Source organism: Pogona vitticeps, chromosome 4 (genome assembly GCF_051106095.1).
Source record: "Pogona vitticeps strain Pit_001003342236 chromosome 4, PviZW2.1, whole genome shotgun sequence".
Classification (NCBI taxonomy): Eukaryota; Metazoa; Chordata; class Lepidosauria; order Squamata; family Agamidae; genus Pogona; species Pogona vitticeps.
In genome coordinates, this window is record NC_135786.1 from 214,137,010 (window position 1) to 214,157,042 (window position 20,033).

A 20,033-nucleotide genomic window follows, 5' to 3' on the forward strand; every position below is an offset into this window, starting at 1 on the left:
TGGGTAAAAAGGAAAATGTTACTGGTGTAATTACTGCAATTGATATTTTAAGAAACATTTTTGTTTGTAGCTTTTGTTTAAAATAACTGTAAAATATGCCACAAGCCCCATAGACATACTAAGTACAGTTTTGCTTCATTTATTCAAAATATGTGGAGGAAACTAAACAATTAAAACATTCTGAATATTCTGAACAAGGTTTCATTAACTGTTAACTAGCTTTGCCTTATGATATATTGAAGGCTTTTGATGAGAAATACAGTATCAGCTATCCATGTGGATAATGGCAGATATACCATGTTTGTATTTACAGAATTTATGGTAACACTTCTCCTTTAGACTGCATATGATATCTAAGATACTCTGTGTTGTTAACTGTATCTTTTGTTGATTATAGTTTTATGTCTTTACTCGATTTTAATCGCTTTTATGGTGGAGTTGTGTTGCGGCCAAATTAACGCTGAAGGTTCATTCCCATGATGAAGGGTGGAGTCAAACAAACATAGTATATGAGATAAGGTATACTGAACTGTTTATTTTACCAGGTAAAGGTATACCAAGTCAAAGACAAAGGAGTATGCCCTCCTAACATAGTTTTTAAAAAAACCTTTGTGCCCTTTCTTATCAATAAGAAAGGAGGTTTCCTTAAAATTACCAATTAGCAGCAGTATGCAAACAGTTGCCTAATATGGAAAATGTTGCTTACACTGTTGTTGACATACAGGTGAGAAACAGCTGATGTTTAACTGTGCAAATTAATGAATGTTGCTAGCTAAGCACGTCCAGGTGAACTATGGGATCACTTACCCTGGGAGTCTCACAGAGCACAACTTCCACTAATCCCATCAAATATAACGAATATTTGATGTTAATTGTTACTGACAAAGCAAGTTCTCGTAATCAGGCTGCCTGAGTAAGTTTGTAGTCAAACATGAATAAGAGAAAGCAGAGGAATAATAAGACAAATAAATTATAACTTTTAATTTTTCTCTTTACAGGTTCGTTTACCTGATGCTACCACATTAAGTTAAATGTGCTTTTATCTGTTCTTATTCTTTTAAGACATTTACAAGTTGTCATGATCCAGGTTCAAAACTGCTGTCAGAGCCTCTTGTTCATGCTGGCTCTTTGTTCTGCCTCTGCCTAATTCACCCCACAGGGTTATTATTAAGAATAAAGTGTGGGTGAAATAGCATATATGTCTCTCTGAGCTCCTTGGAAGAAGAATAGGGTGAAAAAAAATATAACATGTAAACAAATAAGTGTGAACTAATAAGCCATGCTATACAGGGTTTACATCACCAGCTTGGCAGAACAGATGGACAAAGCTCGTTTTTCCAGTACACAAATGGCTTTACTGTACAGCTGCCAGATCCCAACTGGAGATGGTTGCTCATTCCTTTAAAGGCTCTTGAGACAGTGAGGAAAGATGAAGCTGCTATACTTCCAGATCCCACGAGTACAGTCGTGTCTGGTTGTTCATATTCTACCCTGACCTGGGGTTAAAGATGTAAACTTCGGAAGAGGGAATGTTGCAGGTAGTAAGCCACCTTGAATTTCTGAACAGTTCTTGAGGTTACCACCACCCAAGCTGCCAGTACCTAATAGAAAGTCTGTTCTCAGAAATGCCTGCAGATGTTGTAGTGTGGTACAGTGATTGGTTGAGGGCAATAAGTTGAGATAAGAATAACATCACACTGTGTTATCAACTGATAAATTTGTTTGGGTGGGGCAACAACTCAAAGAGAGTTCTGTCCGGGGCCTGAATTTCTTCTCTGTGGTGCTTGGGGTTTTTTTTCCCCAGTCTTCTTTCCAGACCCACCCCTCTGTAAATTGGAAAGTTTACATTAGTACTTTTCTGGTACACTGCTAACATTTTCATGGGGAGAATTAGTAGAATTACTGGGGAAATATGAAGTAAAGTGGAGACTCCCAAATGTTGAAAAGTGGTGGTTCATTATTCCAATATCTCTTTCATCACTGGCTTGTACAGTACTCATGGGAATGGAAAAATACACAATGATGTTACAACTCTTGGGTAAGTGATCCTACATATTACAGGGAAGAGAGGAAGTACTTATTGCAATACTGTACCATTTTGGTTAGTGGCCCATGTGAGGCATAAGGTGGTGAGAACAAACTAATTTTCTAATTAAATTACTGTTCACCAAAGGAGCTGGCTGGTAAATATTTCTCCATACCCACAACATGGGCCACCCTAAATTTCTTCTAGAAGTAACATCTTAGGTATCTTTTAAACTGTAATTTGTTCCGTGCAGTGATAAAGGGGAATTTTAATATTTAACCAGACCAATCAGTGACCATTTATTTTGGCTATATTATGATACTGAAGGAATGGAACACCTCATTGACTGCAGTAGCGCTCCGAGTCAGAATGGGTAATAACAGGTTTGCTACCACCAGACTCAGTAGCATATAGTTCTATAGCTGCATGCTCTGTAAGACCTAAGGGTTCGTTAAAGCAACACTTATTCCAGGCAATGGAAGCATTATTTTTATTTTCCCATTCTCTCTACTCCAAAAGTGCTTCCGTTCTCTGTGATGATTCATTTACAGCTGATAGGAATTTGCATATATTACATTGTGTGGTTCACAGAGTTACCCACTAAATCTATCTGCTTCTGGAATGAGTAAAATTCTTCCCTTTCCTGAAGACACTATATGCTTTCCCACGATTCAGGTACAGTGCTGAGCCCAAAACCATTATGTGATTATTTGTCTTAGAAAAGATCTATATTGGCTAGCATTATAGTTAGAATAACGGGTGGGTCAGTTCAGCTACGTGCTGGGCCCTTTGAGTGGCACATAAATCCAAATCGAACACAGTTATAGTACTTCATTATTTTTTTAAATGCAAAGTGTCTGTTTCTTTCATCCAAAGCTCAGACTTTAGATATTGCCAGTGCTTTTAGATAATGCCAATGGGACGTGGTGGCGCTGTGGGCTAAACCGCAGAAGCCTGTGCTGCAGGGTCAGAAGACCAGCAGTCCTAAGATCGAATCCACGCAATGGAGTGAGCGCCCGTGGCTTGCCCATCTCCCGCCAACCTAGCGGTTGGAAAGCATGCAAATGCAAGTAGATAAATAGGGACCACCTTGGTGGGAAGGTAACAGCGTTACGTGTCTAAGTCGCACTGCCCATGTGACCACAGAAGATTGTCTTCGGACAAAAGGCTGGCTCTATGGCTTGGAAACAGGGATGAGCACCGCCCCCTAGAGTCGAACACGACTGGACAAAAATTGTCAAGGGGAACCTTTACCTTTAGATAATGCCAATGCTTTGTGCATTCAGTTACAACATCTATACATAAGAAAATATGTCTGGGTTTGTTCATCTGTGTTTTTCAGTTGTGGACCACTGTGCTTTGAATAACCAGGGATGTCAACACAAGTGTATTAATACTGAAAACTCCTATTACTGTCAGTGTCGGAAAGGTTTCATTCTTAATCCAGATAAAAAAACCTGCAGACGTAAGTTATCTGCATCTTTGTTTTGTTCCTTCATCTGTCATGTGTAAAGAAGGGCCCTTGAAACTCGTAACAAATTGTACAATATCATATTTTATGTACAAAAGATCCCAACTCAGTCCCTGAAATCTCCAGTGAAAAAGATCTCAGTAGATGATGCTAGGAAAGACTTCTTGAAGACCTGTTTTCAGCCAGAGTAGACAAAAAAAAATGCCTAGATGTGTTGGTGGTGCAAGGCAGCTTATGCTTTCTGATATATGTAACCATGTGATACAATGGAAAGAGAGCACATATTTGTTGCACGAACATATTACTTTTTTTGGATATATCTAAAATATGTAAGGGATATACCTTAATGTAATCAACTGGGGTGCACTTATGTATCCCACTAACATCAAAGTGCATATTGGATCCAAGAACTGTCCTCCTCTAGCAGAAGTGTTCTGCTTTGCCCAATTTGTCACACATTTTAAAAATTCAAATAAAAGGGTATTATCATTTAAATGTTGAGAAGGCAATAAAAAGGCATAGCAAAATAACTTTATTACTTTTTTAAAAAATATATATACTGTTTTAAATATATTTTTAGACTCCTTGTTATTGTATTTTCTGTACTGTGTACAAAAGATACTAGGTCAATTCCTGTTGTAGTTGTAAAAAATGTTTTTTAACTTGAATAATCTGCTTTAGATATTTTATTTAAAGGTAGGCTACAATTGCCTTGAATGAACGAGTAAATGAGTGAGTGAGTGAGTGAGCAAATGAAATAGAAATTTAAAAAAACATTTAGGCCTGGTTGCCAAAATATGACTCTCAATTTTCAAATGCTATAAGTTTCTATTTACCATAGTCTAAATGGGTATTGAGGTTTTTTTCCCCATCATGACCTATTTGTGAATTTCCCTCAGTTATATTTCTAGGAAGCGCTGGAGATGAAGTGCTGAGCTGGATTTATTTTTTGCCTGGTCTGGCAAGACACAATTTTAATAAATGGGCTGTTGTGCTTATCTGGGCAGTGAGAAGTTCCAGGAGTACAGCACTGATCTAAATTTGGGTTCCTTTGACAGAGATCACTTGAGACCTATTGGTATTCTGCAATATTTTCATTTATTTCCAAACACAGAAGTTGGACGAAGTCAGAGGGAAAAATTCAAAGCCACAAAAGATACCACATATCTCCAGATACCCAGCATCCTAAAATGCTAAAAGAGACCAGAGTGCTCAGAATGTTTACTGACTGTTCACTGGGGAACAGTTCCCCTGTAATGATGCCCTCTGTTGTCAGCACTATGCTACCATGCTGCTACTTTATACTGATGCCCTCTCGCCATCAGTAGAAAACTCCTGTTAAGTTGAAGGACTACTGTACGTCTGGGTAAAGCATTATGTGTTTACAAAAAAAGAGACTCTAAGCAGATTATATGTTTGATAAAATACTAAACAAATACATGCATTGAAAAGAACAGTACAGAAGGAATGTAGCAGAAGTGCATTCTATCAATGCTCCTTATAAGAGACAGGATACAAGGCTATGTAGGCATCCTTCAGTCTCAAGACTATGGTAACATGCTCTGAATAGAGGTCTTGGAACAACATCTAGTGTGGCTGAGAAGGCCAATTCGAGAGTGACAACTCTGAAGACAAATACAATCTGTCCCCTGTCCAGCTCCCTGATTTAGCTGCTTTCGTGACTGGCTCATTGCCTCAGCCTGCTGTACAAGTGTTTTTTCAAATTGGGAGAGACCATGATGCACCGCCTGCCTCCAGGCTGAATGCTCAGACGTCAAGGTTTCCCATCTGTTGAGGTCCATTCCTAAGGCCTTCAGATCCCGCTTGCAGATGTCCTTGTATCGCAGCTGTGGTCTCCCTCTGGGGCACTTTCCCTGCACTAATTCTCCATACAGGAGATCTTTTGGAATCCGACTGTCAGCCATTCTCACGACATGCCCGAGGCTATAAAAGCAGGCATATTGTGCGATTTGGCTACAGCAGGATACTAAGAAGACTTGTGGCAGTACTGCTACTTTTTTCATACCAGTTAATCCACACACAGCAGCACCAGCCTCACCTACTACATATCCAGGAAAGAACATCACATCTATAATTATGAGCTAGGTTTCTGGCTTTAGCTATTCAGAAAACCAGCTGTTGAGAGAAATCAGTCAGTCTCCCTAACACATCGAATGTAATTGGCAACTGTGTTAGGAAAGATTATTAAATCAGTTGTCAGCATCACTCCTGAATAATACTGTAGTAATATGAATGTTTATACTTGATTCTCATACTTTTAGGGATTCTTAAAGCAATATGTGTTTTCATAATTCTGTGACAAGAGAATGCTTTGCTTTCAATTTTTCAAGCAAAGTTCCATGAGGCAAAAGATTCTAACTTGCATTGAGCTAATTGTTAGAGTGGTCCTGACCCGACCAGATAGGCGGGATATAAATTAAATAAATAAATAAATAAAGATTACAATCTGCTCACTTTCTATACTTGCTACTCTTATCCTTTTAAAAACATTTTTCCAATCTTCAGGACCAGACTACTGTGCTTTACAAAACCATGGCTGTCAGCAGGAGTGTGTAAATACTGATGAATCCTATTTCTGCCGATGCCAGCAAGGATTTACTCTTAATCCAGATAAGAGAACTTGCAAAAGTATGTTGTCCTAAAGTGTATAGTAAGTTCCTCTGCTTTTACTTTTCAACCTCAGTGTCACAGCATTTTTTCAATTATGCTGTTCTTTTGCCTTTTCAGTTATAACATTAGATGCCTGAGAGACTGCTTTCTTTTTGTCTCATTATAATCCCTCGGATCAGCCAACCAGTTCCCTCAATATAGAAATACCCATGTTTATGTTATGTTGAGTACTACCTGTGCATCAAGCATAGGATTCCTTTGAAGTTAGATTTCACAAACCTGAGAAAACTTCCTCATTCGCCTCTCTGCATCCTAGGCAACAGCCCCATATTTGTTAAGCTACTTTTATTTGAAGTTCTTTGAAAACCCAAGCCTAAACCTCTTTCCAGAGCACTGTGTAATTTTATAAAAATTGCATTGGCTTTTGGTGATCAACACTTGGCTGGATTAGAATTATGTGATTTAACATGATAGTGTTTATCAAATGGATGGCAACTGATACAAAGAGTTTTTCAGGGCCCTGTTATCTTGGCATGTTACTACAAATGATGTGAGCAATGCAGTGTGAAGAGCCACTAGTATATAAACGGGAGTTCTGCAGAATAGATGAAGCCCCTCCGTAGTTCAGACAGACTTCAGTCTATTAGATCTTTGGCAGCCAAATGCGTAGTGCCCATCTTAGTTTTCTCGAGCACAGTAACCAGAATACTATTGGTGTTCACATAAGGTTTTTGAAAATTTCCATGATTAATTGTGGCTAATAGAGAAGGTGCCAGGGCAAGGCCTGGTCACATGTTTGGTCATGTGCTTGATTATACAATTGAGATGTGCCCACGGACATTGCAAATTAGATGTAATTAGCTGCAGCAAACTGGACAAAACATAAGCAAATACCAATAGAATTCCAGTTAGTGCCTGGGGTGGTCTATGACACTGTATATCACTGGAGTGATATACTGTCACTGGGTGACCCTTCCAATATGAATAAAGTACTCTAGCTAATGATATCATACATGCATCAGATTTATAGTAAGCAGACATTAGAAGTAGGAGCCCAAAAGTTTTAGGGGCCTTGTTCTCCTTACACAAGTGGAACTGTGTTCAGAAATGTGAAGCCTTACATTCTTTTATTTTGCTATGAATGGGTTGAGACAAATTGGAAGGTGAAATTGAAATGGCTCTAGTACTGATTTTTAATTAATATTTTAAAACTTTTCTTCACTTTTACCTGATGTGTGCTTGTCTGTCTTTTCTCCCCACAGAAATAAATGTCTGTGCTATGGGAAAACATGGCTGTGAACATCAATGTGTTAACACTGAAGACTCTTATACATGCAGGTGTCGAAGTGGATATGCCCTAAACCGTGATGGTAAAACTTGCAGAAGTGAGTATATTGGATATACTGGAGGAGTAAATGTGTATATTGGATTAAGTTCTGTAGTGAACTGACTTCTACTAGAGATATTCTAGTATTTATAAATATGTGCTTTTTATTACCAGCAAGAGTTAGCTTTAACTGAGGGAATGGTGGCAGTATATTTGTTCATCCAACAGATTTAAAAAAACTTGCTGCAGTGTTTTTAAAAGAAAAACAGCTTATTACTGGACATGGTTTAGGTTTCTATCTTTAAAAGTATGCATGATAAGTAAAACTATTGGGAATCTTCTTAATAACATTCTCTAATTGGATGTTCTTAACTGTTTTTATATTGTTTAGAGGCCTTCACAATTATATTCCTTGAGCACTGTTGGTATAAAAGCCACCCTTGACTTACAGCTTTATTAGTTTAATTTATATACTGCTTTCTTGCTTCGAGGACCCAAACTGGCTCACAACAGGAATTTATAAACAGATATAATATACAATCTTTACAGCATTATACCAATATTAAATAGAGCACTAAGTTAATACAATTTAAAACATTTAAAGAAAAGAACAATAGCCACCATCAAAAGGTCTTGATTAGTTGGTTAGTGGCCGAAGACATCTGTAAATATAATATCTTTGACTTCTAGTGGAAAAACTATGGGCAGGTGGCCAGCTTATGCTTCCTTGGAAAAGAGTTCCGTAGCTTGGGAGCAGCCACAGAGAAGGTCCTCTTTTTTTTCTTTTTGCCTCACCACACATGCCTTTTCACATTTTCCCTTGCATAGCTGTTTTTGAGATCTCTGTAATGAGTGAATTTTTAGAAAAATACAGAGTGAACCAACTGGAATTTGCTACAGGGAGCAAAAAGCTTCAGCCAACAACGCTTGTGACTATGTACAGTGTCCACTTTGAAAGAAATCCCAAAAATTGTCAGGTTACAACCAACATTATAGTGTTTGGAAGGAGAGTTTGTAGGGGAAAGTAGTTGCATATTTTACACCACTTTTTTTTTAAAAAAGAGTTGTGGAATACATCTAAATGAGTCAATTTCCCCCACCTCGTATATTTTTCTCATTCTCTTTTTCTCAGGTATAAGTTTATTTAGTTCTGTTATTAGTGTGTGTGTTTTTCCTTACAGAAGGGTGAATTTTAGCTGTTATTATGCTGCTCCAACCTGCAAGCAGTGCTACTTTGGTTTTGCTTTGCATGTCACAAAAGTCTATAACCTTGCTGCTATGCTTAATTTAGCTGGCACAGCTTTTCCCCATTTCTAAGGGGTCTCTTTCCTCCTCAGAACAAACAGAACAACTGCTCTGACGTGACAGAATTATGCTGCATAATTGCAGGTTCCAGAGCGTGGCTGGTTCTTATCTTGGTAATGGCACAAGTGAAGAACTGGTGTATGCAGTGGACAGAATGTCAGAGCAGAACTCAGGAAATCTGTGTTCAAATCCCTGCTAGGCCATGGGAACCCGTGTGTGTGTGTGTGTGTGTGTGTGTGTGTGTGTGTGTGTGTGAGAGAGAGAGAGAGAGAGAGAGAGAGAGAATGGTAAAATTATTCCTTAAATATGCTCCATACCTTTGATAATTAGGATTGCTATAAATCAAATTAGACTTGATGGTACATAACAACAACCATGGGACAAGCATCCCATTGTATGAGGGATATGACATTGCAACTCCCAGTTTTTTTAAAAATTGTTTGGGGCATGATTTGGGGCTCTAACATTCAGGGAGGAATCTTTATCCTTTTTCCTAGTTTTCTTCCTCTGAATCCTTCTCCAGCCTCAAGCTATTAATGCCCTGCAAAATAAAAACAGGTTTATTTGTGGTCTAGTAATCCTTCTATTTGAGGAGAGCACTTCAATTAATGCAGGGAAAGATTTAAAACTCCACACACTCTCAGATTACTGGTGCCCAAGTAAAATCAGCTTCTTTAAACTATATCTAACATTAGAAACATGCAAGAGATCCACTAACAGTTCAGCTGATGTCCTAGCTGGTTTGCCTCAGGGTTTGGTTCATGTAAATGAACAACCTAATGCCACCATACTGCCTGATCAGTTCTGGTTTGTAAAGGTAAGGAGTGTCAGGACTAGTGAGTATTTGGATGGGAGGCCACTGGCCAAGGAATGGCAGAGATCTCTAGGTAGGGCTAAGAAAAAATCCTGCCTGAAACTCTGAAAAGCCACTGCTAGCCAATGTTCACAATATTAGATGGTCCAACAATCTGGCTCAGTGTATGGCATCTTTGTGCAATGATCCTATGTTCCTTACTTCTACTACAGTCACAGAAATCATGGACAGAGAGTGCACATTGCTTCTCTTCTCCATTCTCTTCTTATCCCCAGGAATAGTCTGGAAGAATCATGTAGAAATTGTCCATCTATTTGGAATGGCTCTGAGACCATAAAAATCTAAAAACTATTAAGTAGCAAAAGGTTAATGAGATGGCTGATGTGTTTTCCCTACTTTCTTCCCCCATCCCTTTTGGATCTAGTTGGATTTATTTTTCCAAAAAAGTTCTTTGCTCTGTACTTGCTGAGCCAATTTATAGAGACATGTACATTTATGAAAGCATATGCCAGCTGCATCTCCTAGTTGTTCTTTTTCATGAGCATCTCCAGACTTCAAGCTTTATTGAATCTCTGTTGCACAAGAATCTTGTGTTCTTTCTCTTCTGTTGGGAACTGTATTTATCCTAAATACATAATTAGTCAAACCCAAGTTTAATGGAGGATTTCACCACAGAAGCCATGTTTGGTGACTTTATTGAGTATGTTTTAGCACAAAACAAAAATAAAAATTGTGGAATCTCAAATATATCTATATCTATATATCTCTATCTATATATCTCTATATCTATACAGTATCTATCTCTATCTCAATAGGTAGGTAGGTAGGTAGGTAGGTAGGTAGGTAGGTAGGTAGGTAGGTAGGTAGGTAGGTAGGTAGGTAGGTAGGTAGGTAGGTAGGTAGGTTGGTTGGTTGGTTGGTTGGTTGGTTGGTTGGTTGGTTGGTTGGTTGGTTGGTTGGTTGGTTGGTTGGTTGGTTGGTTGGTTGGTTGGTTGGTTGGTTGGTTGGTTGGTTGGTTGGTTGGTTGGTTGATTTAATATAGCATAATCTTTTGTGGATGAGAAACCACTTTATTATATCCATAAACTATCTTTCTCGTTTGGCAAATACACAATGCATTCATGAGTGTGGAGCAGGCTAGACAATCTCCAGAGGTCTGGGGAGTTATTCATGGCCACCTTTGAAACTTGGAGGGCTATTCTAACAACCCCCATCACAAAAACATTTTTCTTACAAGAACTGGTTATTTTAAAACTGGAAAAAACCATCACACTCTCTAGTAGCAATGAATGAGTGAGTGAGTGAGTGAGTGAGTGAGTGAGTGAGTGAGTGAGTGAGTGAAATTAGATACAGTAGTTTGGAGTATATGGTAGTGAAGAATGCTGGGTGACACTCGAAACATGACAAAATTGCCCTTCATGCCCCAGAAGGGCATAAAGGCACTTTTTGAGCCCATAGTTATTTTAAAATATTTTGATGGTTGTATGGTGTGTTGGGTACATACTATATTCAGGCCCTTGAAGGCCTAATGCAGCCCGTGGGCAACATGTTGCCTACTCCAATGTAAAAGCATAGTTAACTGTGGAGGCAAATACTGTAGCTGTAAGCGTAGGATAAAGTGACCAGCAGTAATCGGTGAATCAAGGCTGGACAAAGGGAGAGAGAAAAGATAAAGCAAGCATATCTCAACAGCCCAACAAGCCCAACATCAGCTAATTTGCCCCCTTTGTCTCTGTATCTTCTGAGCTTGTACTGGGCTAGTTAGTCGCCTACATGTCCATCAGTATGCTACTGCTCCATCTTAACCATTCACTTCTTTGCCCCCTAAGTGGTGCCTCTGATGAGAAATGGTCTTCTTCAAAAATGAAAGATGAACTATAACTGCTTATTGTTCTTGTCGGGTTCAAAGAGGTTAATCAGGTTGATGTAACATTGAGACTTTGTATTAGTCCTTGAAAATATTCCAATGCTTTTTCTCCTACTGTTAACATATAATAAATCAGGAATAGACCACTGCACTGAGTCCAACCATGGGTGTGAGCAACTGTGCCTAAACACTGGAGAGTCCTATGTTTGCCAGTGTTCTGAAGGATTCATCATTAATGACGATCTGAAGACTTGTTCACGTAAGTCTCTTGTTTAAGTTATTGTGTAAATTAAACAACAACAACAACAAAAAGAGCCAAAATGGGTTGAGTTGTTGTGTGCTATTGAGTAATATCTGCAAATGGTCAAGGCTATAAGGTGCACTCTGCCGCAGTCATAGGTAAAGAAGACAGTTGGAGTATACTGGGCAAATGAAGAGAAATCAAATTTCACAGTCCCCAGTGTAAATTATTTAATTTTCAAATTAGTGCATTTCCATCCTATCTCTTTATCTGAATATAGCACTCGGGGTGATTAGCAGTTAGACAGATTAGAAGAAATTAAAAAAATAAATAAAAAGAAATAAAAACACCACAACAATTTAAAGGTCCCATTAAAGACATGTCCCTTGATACCTTCCTAAAAGCAACAAGAGCAACTCTGCAATGCACTCCCAGTTTGGGAAAAACATAGGAACAAGCCTTCTGCTGTTAGTCTATCAGGTGAGACTTTGTGTGTAATGGTGTCAGTAAGTGGACTTCTCCTATAGATTTTAGCATACATCATGTATTGGGCTATCTTGTGGACTGGGGTGGGGTATCTTACCCCACATTTTAGGAGGGTGCATCCCCTGCCCTGGTGACAAGCCATCTGTGGTACATATAACACAATAGATGTCCTTTATATAGCCAGGACTCTATGAGTATGTCAGGGGTTGAAAGGCTGAACCAAACAGATGGAATTCAGCACAGAAAACAATTAGGAAGTAGGTCAGGTCTCTCCATATTGGAGTAATAGGATCTTTATTCTGGGTACTGGTTAGTAGCCTGCATGCCTTCTTTTACACCGGACACTATACCATACAATCTTCCCTGCTGGAGCCGACAACCAGTCTCATTGGTTGTGGGATGTACAATATGACTATTTCCACATCAGCAATTGCCAAGCTGTTATCTGGGATCAGCCATTATGCTGCTACTGATATTGGATAAAGGCTACTACAAATATACTGTCTAATATACAATGTTCCTCCTGGTACATTTTAATCATTCATTACAACTCAGCAGCTGAGTTGCTAAAATTAACATATTCATCTGTAGCGGAATGGAAAAATTAAGCTTAATGTGGGTTTACTGTATATTCAGTTTAAGAGGCAGAATATTTTAGTGCTAGTTATTTGAATTGATCCCAACGTGTCTATCTGAATTCATACACAGCTGAAAAGCAACTGTCTTGCTATAATAGTTTTTATTAACCTACAAATGGAAATAGCTTTTTCCTGAGTAGTAGGAAAATGTTTATTTATTCTGTGTTTCATTTTCCTCCAAGCAGCACTTGCGATTTCCATGAAGAGCTCTAAATTTGTACATTTACTGCTAGACTTCTGTTTGTTAAGCTCTGATCTTATGGTTATTCCTCCTGGATTTTCCTTTAATGTGCCAACATGTTTCATTCATTATTGAGAAACAAGCCCTATTCAGCTTCAAGTTTCCTGCTGAGCTGCTTAAAAAAATCTCACCAGTTCTATTCTTTGACTGCCGTGAAAAGACACTTTGCATGCCATGCTAAGCCGTCGTTTAACAGTACATGCACTTCTTTTTGATAGTCCAAATTTAGCCCCAGTCTCGAGCCTTCCATTCTCTTATTCTAGCAAAGCTTTGAGAAGGATTAAAACATGATTCAGTAGCAATTTTTCTGATTTTTGGTTGTTGTTTTTATGAGCCAGGAATTGTGTTTGAAATCCACTTGTTAGGCAGTCAAGTAGACATTTTAAACCAATATTTCTGTTTCCAACCTATTTCCAAACAAACAAAGAGGTCAGTGAAACTCAATCATGGTTTCAGAACCCTTGAAATATTGCTTTTTAAGACTACAATTTCTAGAGTTTTACTCTGGAAAAGTAACTAATCCAAGCTCAAAGCTTTGCTCAGGCTTGCACAATGATGTTATGTTAAAATATTCTTTTGCATTATGTTCAAACTAAATTATAACTGTTTAAATCAACAGCAAAGAAACTGATAATTATTCTCTGCATTTAAAATAACATAAAATTTAATTCTCCGTATGGCATTAAATTACCCCTTTTTTCCTAAAGAAAATAGAAAGTGTTACACGAGGAAAAATAAGGTTTTTTATTTCCATTTTATGAATAACATACTTACACAAAGATGTCTAAATTATAATAACTATTTAGAAACTCTCTGTATTCTCATTAATATCCCTTCTCTTTTTTAGGACTATGAGCCCCTGTGGGTAGGGATAGGTTAGAAGAAAGCCCTGTTCAACTGTTTGAATTGGTCTCATGTTACACGAAGAATCGTTTAATAGAATGTATGTCCTTCCCTCTCTAGGAGTGGATTATTGTTTGCTGAATGACCATGGCTGCGAACAATTATGTGTGAATAGGGAAACATCATACTCTTGCCAGTGCACTGAAGGATTTGTGTTACAAAGCGATGGGAAAACGTGTAAACGTAAGTTTAATTTTCCTTCTTAACTTGTGCATTTTATAACATAGATACTGTAAGTAATGTCAGCATTAGCTAGTACTGCAAGTAACTACATCTCTGCATCAAACTGAATTAAAAAATTTTAAATCTGTGTTAATAGAAATGAATTGGCTGTTTTCAGGGAGAGACGTCTGTAACACTGTGGAGCATGGATGTGAGCAACTTTGCATCAATGCTGACAGTTCCTATGTTTGTAGCTGCTATGAAGGATTCCTACTGAGGGAGGATGGGAAAAGCTGCCGAAGTAAGTAAAGCCCTGAAGTCAGACTGCATAACAACACACCACCCTTAGGACATTTGATTTTGTCTGATTTCAGAACCTAAGTAGGATCAGGTCTGATTGTTACAGTGGTACCTTGACTTACCAACGTCCCTACCTATGAACATTTTGCCCTATGAACGGCTCCATTTGCAAAAGTTTGCATTGACTTGCGAATGGAGCCTGGACCTACGAACGAAAAAAGGCAGGGGAACAGGGCGGGAAATTCAAATTTCCCCTGCCTTTTTTCACTCCATTCAAACCATTGGTGGCGAAGAGGCTGCTCTTTCGCCCCAATGGTTAGGCCTCTGATGGTGGTGGGGAAGCCCTGGGAGACCTCCTAGGTGGTCCGATCGCGCCCATGGAAAAGGGCGGGAAATTTAAAATTCCTCCCCTACTGCCACGATCGGACCCCGAGGAGGTCTCCAATGGTGGTGGGGAAGCCCTGGGAGACCTCCAGGGGGATCCCCCCCCACCACGATCGGAGGCAGCGGTCACCCAGTGCCGGGAGGCTTGAGCTGGCTGGGCACTTGGTCGCTTGCCCCCGGCCGTGGTGGAGGCAACAGAACGCCGGGAGGCTTGAGCTGGCCGGGCGCTTTGCCGCTCACCCCCAGCCATGGCGGAGGCAGTGGAGCGCCGGGAGGCTTCGGACATGTAAGTCCTTTTTAAAAAACTGTTCTGGGTGGTTTTGGAGGGTGGTTTTGGACTGGGGGGTTATGTTTCTCTGCTGTGTTGTGTTGTTTTGTTTTTGATATATATATACAGTCCTAGCGTGGGACTTGCTCTGTTGTATTTTGATTTGGATTTTTGGTATTATTATTATTTTTGAAATGCTGGAACGGATTAATCCTGTTCCCATGCATTTCAATGGAAAATGGAGCTTCAACCTATGAACTTTTCAACGTACGAATGCTATTCCAATGCGGATTAAGTTCGTAAGTCGAGGTACCACTGTACTGGGGTGGGAGAAAAAAATTCCCTTCTCTTTTTTATGACTATAAGCCCCTGTGGGTAGGGATAGGTTAGAAGAAAGCCCTGTTCAACTGTTTGAATTGGTCTCATGTTACACGGAAGAATCATTTAATAAAATGTATGTCCTTCCCTCTCCAGGAGTGGACTATTGTTTGCTGAATGACCATGGCTGCGAACAATTATGTGTGAATAGGGAAACATCATACTCTTGCCAGTGCACCGAAGGATTTGTGTTACAAAGTGATGGGAAAACCTGTAAACGTAAGCTTAATTTTCCTTCCTAACTTGTGCATTGTATAACATAGGTACTGTAAGTAATGTCAACATTAGCTAGTTTTTATTGTGATTATCAATTGGCATCCAGGTTACGTACGTCTCTACCCACAGTGGATTTGAGGGAACAGGAGGTGGTGCTAGGTAGAGGAAGGAATGGTGGGGGGGGGGTAGAACATGCCCACGTAGGAGAAGAGTAGTTAGATGTCTTACATCTATCCCCTCTTCTTGCCCTACGACAAACCAGATGGTATCAGGTGACCATATCATCAAACCCTCAAGCCAAATGGTGTTGTTGATGAACGCCAGGTCAGTACAAAATAAGACTGCCCTCTTCCATGATGTAATTCTGGATGAGGGTGCTGACCTGGCATGAATTTCTGAGACCTGGGTAGGAGAGGAGAAGGGTGTCCCCCTCTCCCAGCTGTGTCCGCTTGGGTACTCACTCCAGCACCAATGTTGCTCGGAGGGTCGGGGAGGGGGAATTGCTATAGTCTATAGGAGTTCTGTCTGCTTGACCAGTCTTCCTATCCCTTTGAGAGGAGGTCTTGAGGGCCTGTATTGTGTGTTGGGCTTACAAGACGGATTGGGAATTCTGTTGGTGTACCGTCCACCCTGCTGTGTACCAGGTCTCCCTGCCTGAGCTCATGGAGGTAGTCTTGGACCTGGTGTTGAGGACTCCCAGGCTGTTGGTGCTGGGGGACCTCAACATCCATGCCAAGGCTGCCTTGACTGGGGTGGCTCAGGACGTCATGGCCACCATAACAACCATGGGGCTATCTTAATGTGAGGCCTGACACATGAGACGGGCCATACCTTGGACCTGGTTTTCTCAACAGGACTGGAAGATGGTGGTTTGCATGTGGAGGGGCTGGTTGTGACCCCGTTGTCATGGTCAGACCACTTCCTGGTCAAGTTTAGTCTATTAGCTTCTTCTGCCCTCTGCAATGGTGGGGGATCTATTAAGATGATCCACCCTTGGACACTAATGGATCTGGATGGTTTCCTGAATGCTCTGGGGTAATTATCCATCTGATATTGTCAGCGCTCTGTCGAAGCTCAGGTCGCCCTATAGAATAGGGAGATGACCCGGGTGGTTGACACGATTGCACCTAAGCGCCCTCTCTCTGCACGCAGAGCTCAGACAGCTCCTTGGTATACTTCTGAACTGCAGTCGACGAAGTGAGAGGGGAGACAGCTGGAGGGCAGGTGGAGGAAATCCCACTGGGAGTCCAATTGAACATGACTTAGAGCCCATTATTGGGCCTATTTTTTGGCAATATGGCTGGCGAAACAGCAATATTTCTCCAGCCGTATTGCTTCCTCAGAATGTTGTCCAGCAGAGCTGTTTTGGGTGGTTGTGATCAGGTTCTTCAAAAGCTGGTGACAGTTCCCTCATTTTGGCAGGAATAAGAGATGGAGGCGGTTTAAAAAAATCCAACAGGTTCAACTTTATTTACATCAACTTCGGGTTCAACTAGATCAAATGGATCAAAACAACTCAATTCGGGTAGAGTCTTGTAACTCAAGACCCTCGCTTCTGGTGTGAACAGGTCACTCCTCACATTGGGGCTGGACCAAAGCACTCACGACCTGTTATCACCCTCAAGGGGGTACTGCTTACCACGCATGCTGTCCCGCCACAGGGGTGTCTCGCCCATCCCCTTCTAGAGATGGATTGTTGAAAGAGGGACTAGGACAAATCACCTTCCTCACTCCACCTTGGTTTCGGAAATAGACCACCACCGTCCATTCTAGTGGTCTAGCCCCCTTGCCCTCCTGCCTTGGTATGCCTGGATCTGGGAGCAATCCTCCACCGGTCTTCAGGTTTGGAAAATCCTTTGACAAATCACAGACCTTATTAGAAGTAGCTTCATTCCCCTCTGTTTGAACCGTGCAATCCCCAGTATGTCTCTGCATCTGGTCTGTTTCCACTCTAAACACCCGTGCATCATTTCACTCTTTTATAACCTCCTCCCACACGATCAAATCTTGCACCTCCCCTTTACCCTCCTCCTTGTCTTCTGCCAGACATACTTCTAACATCTTCTCTCTCACTCCTTCTTCCTCTATCTCTTTAAGCACTCCTTCCACACATCCAAACATCCCCTCCTGTATATTTTTGTTTGAGGACGGCGCACTAGCCTCCTGTCCTTCACAGTGGTCCGGGATCTTCTTCAACTGGGAAATCCGGTGGAGGTCCCAGACTGCTCATCAGCTCATTCATTTTGAGGTAAAAATTGCTCAGATTCACAGTGGGTTGGACTCTACCGTTACTGCAGAATCAGAGGATGTGTCCAGTGTGCCGTGCTCAGGTCAAGTATTAATGGATAAGTTCCAGTTGTTGAGACCTGAGGATGTGGACAGGGTGCTTGGATGTGTCCATTCTACCACCACTCCACTCGAACCTTGCCCATCAGCTAATTGGAAGATCTGCCAGGGAGGTTCGCACCTGGGTCCAGGAGGCCATGAATGCCTCTTTGAGAGAGGGAGTGGTCCCTACGACCTTGAAAGTGGCGGTAATTCAGCCACTCCTCAAAAAGCCTAACCTGGACCCAAGGCTGGTGGTTAACTATCGACCAGTGGTGAACCTCCCTTATTTGGGCAAAGTGTTGGAGCGGGTTGTGGCTGGGCAACTCCAGGTGCTGCTGGATGAAATGGATTTTCTGGATCCACTTCAATTGGGTTTCAGGCCAGGCTTTGGTATGGAGACTGCCTTGGTTGGGAGAGACAGGGGAGTGTGACCCTGTTGATGCTCCTGGACCTCTCAGCGGCTTCGGACACCATCGACCATGGTGTCCTTCTGGATAGGCTGGCTGGGTTGGGAGTTGGAGGCACTGCTTTATGGTGGTTCTGCTCCTTCCTGGCTGACCATGTCCAGAGGGCGGTGCTGGGGGACACTTGCTCTGTCCCATGGCATTTATATCATGGAGTTCCTCAGGGCTTGATACTGTCCCCCATGCTGTTTAACATCTAGATGGAACCGCTGGGAGAGATCATCAGGAGGTTCGGGCTGAGGAGTCAGCATTATGCTGATGACAGTCAGCCCTACCTCTCATTTTCCACCAATCCAGGCGAGGTGGTTTCTGTGCTGAGCTCGTGTCTGTACCTGATAATGGACTGGTTGAGGGTTCCAGACAAGACAGAAGCGCTATTAGTAGGTGCTTCGCTGGACAGGCTGGAGGGCTATTTCCCTGCCCTGAATGGGGTTACACTCCCCCTAAGGGACAGGGTCCACAGCTTGGGAGTGCTTCTGGACCCCAATCTAACACTGGATGCCCAGATGGACTCGGTGGCAGGGGCGCCTTCCTTCACCTGCGGACATTATACCAGCTATGGCCCTACCTCGATGAGTGGAGTCTCATGACAGTTACACATGCACTGGTAACATCTCGTATAGATTATTGCAATACGCTCTATGTGGGGCTGCCTTTGGAGACAGTCCGGCAACTGCAACTGGTCCAGAATTGAGCTGCGCAGCTGCTGAGTGGTGGGGCCACTAGGGGACACATCAAGCCAATTCTGTTTAAATTACATTGGCTACCAGTTGTTACCCAGGCCAGATTCAAAGTGCTTGTTTTGACATATAAAGCCCTAAATGGCTTGGGCCCTGGATACCTGAAGGACCACCTACTTCCATATGAACCTACCCGGCAGGTAAGATCTAGCCAGGGAGCTCTTTTGAAAGAGCCGTCCCTCAAGGAGGTAAGAAGGATGGCTTGTAGAGAAAGGGCCTTTTCGGCAGCTGCCCCCAGACTATGGAACGCCATCTCAATTGAGATTTGTCTGGCGCCAATGCTGATGACATTTCAGCACCAGGTCAAAACCTTCCTGTTCTAGAAGGCATTTAACTGAAATAATATCAACTGTGGGTCCTGATGGCAATCTTTAGAGTATATATTTTAATTATATTTTAATTGTTTTATTTTTTTTTTTACTGTATTTTAATTGTTGTAAGCCACTCAGAGACCTTTAGGTAGTGTGGATGGCATATAAGTTAAATAAATAATTATAATACTACTACTGCAAGTAACTACATCTCTGCATCAAACTGAATTTAAATATTTTAAATCTGTGTTAATAGAAATGAATTGGCTGTTTTCAGGGAGAGATGTCTGTAACACTGTGGAGCATGGATGTGAGCAACTTTGCATCAATGCTGACAGTTCCTATGTTTGTAGCTGCCATGAAGGATTCTTACTGAGGGAGGATGGGAAAAGCTGCAGAAGTAAGTAAAGCCCTGAAGTAAGACTGTATAACAACACACCACCCTTAGCACACTTGATTTTGTCTGATTTCAGAACCTAAGTAGGATCAGGTCTGATTGGTACTGGGGTGGGAGAAAAAAAAATTCCCTTCT

At 41.2% G+C, this 20,033-nt stretch overlaps 1 protein-coding gene across 8 annotated transcripts in view; it reads left to right on the top strand.

The window, feature by feature from the left end:
- The window catches only part of MATN2 (matrilin 2), a 72,167-nt gene that overhangs the window by 30,986 nt on the left and 21,148 nt on the right, over positions 1 to 20,033 (top strand). For 3 of the 8 annotated variants that reach the window (XM_072999165.2, XM_072999166.2, XM_072999168.2), the window contains exons 6-12: positions 3,369 to 3,491; positions 6,024 to 6,146; positions 7,391 to 7,513; positions 11,578 to 11,700; positions 14,011 to 14,133; positions 14,291 to 14,413; positions 15,539 to 15,661. In XM_072999165.2, coding sequence (XP_072855266.2) covers positions 3,369 to 3,491; positions 6,024 to 6,146; positions 7,391 to 7,513; positions 11,578 to 11,700; positions 14,011 to 14,133; positions 14,291 to 14,413; positions 15,539 to 15,661 — 861 coding nt within the window. Of the gene's footprint in view, positions 1 to 1,883; positions 2,039 to 3,368; positions 3,492 to 6,023; positions 6,147 to 7,390; positions 7,514 to 11,577; positions 11,701 to 14,010; positions 14,134 to 14,290; positions 14,414 to 15,538; positions 15,662 to 19,778; positions 19,902 to 20,033 lie in introns of those variants that run through there. The other 5 variants (XM_072999164.2, XM_078393606.1, XM_078393607.1 and 2 more) reach the window with 4 other exon arrangements.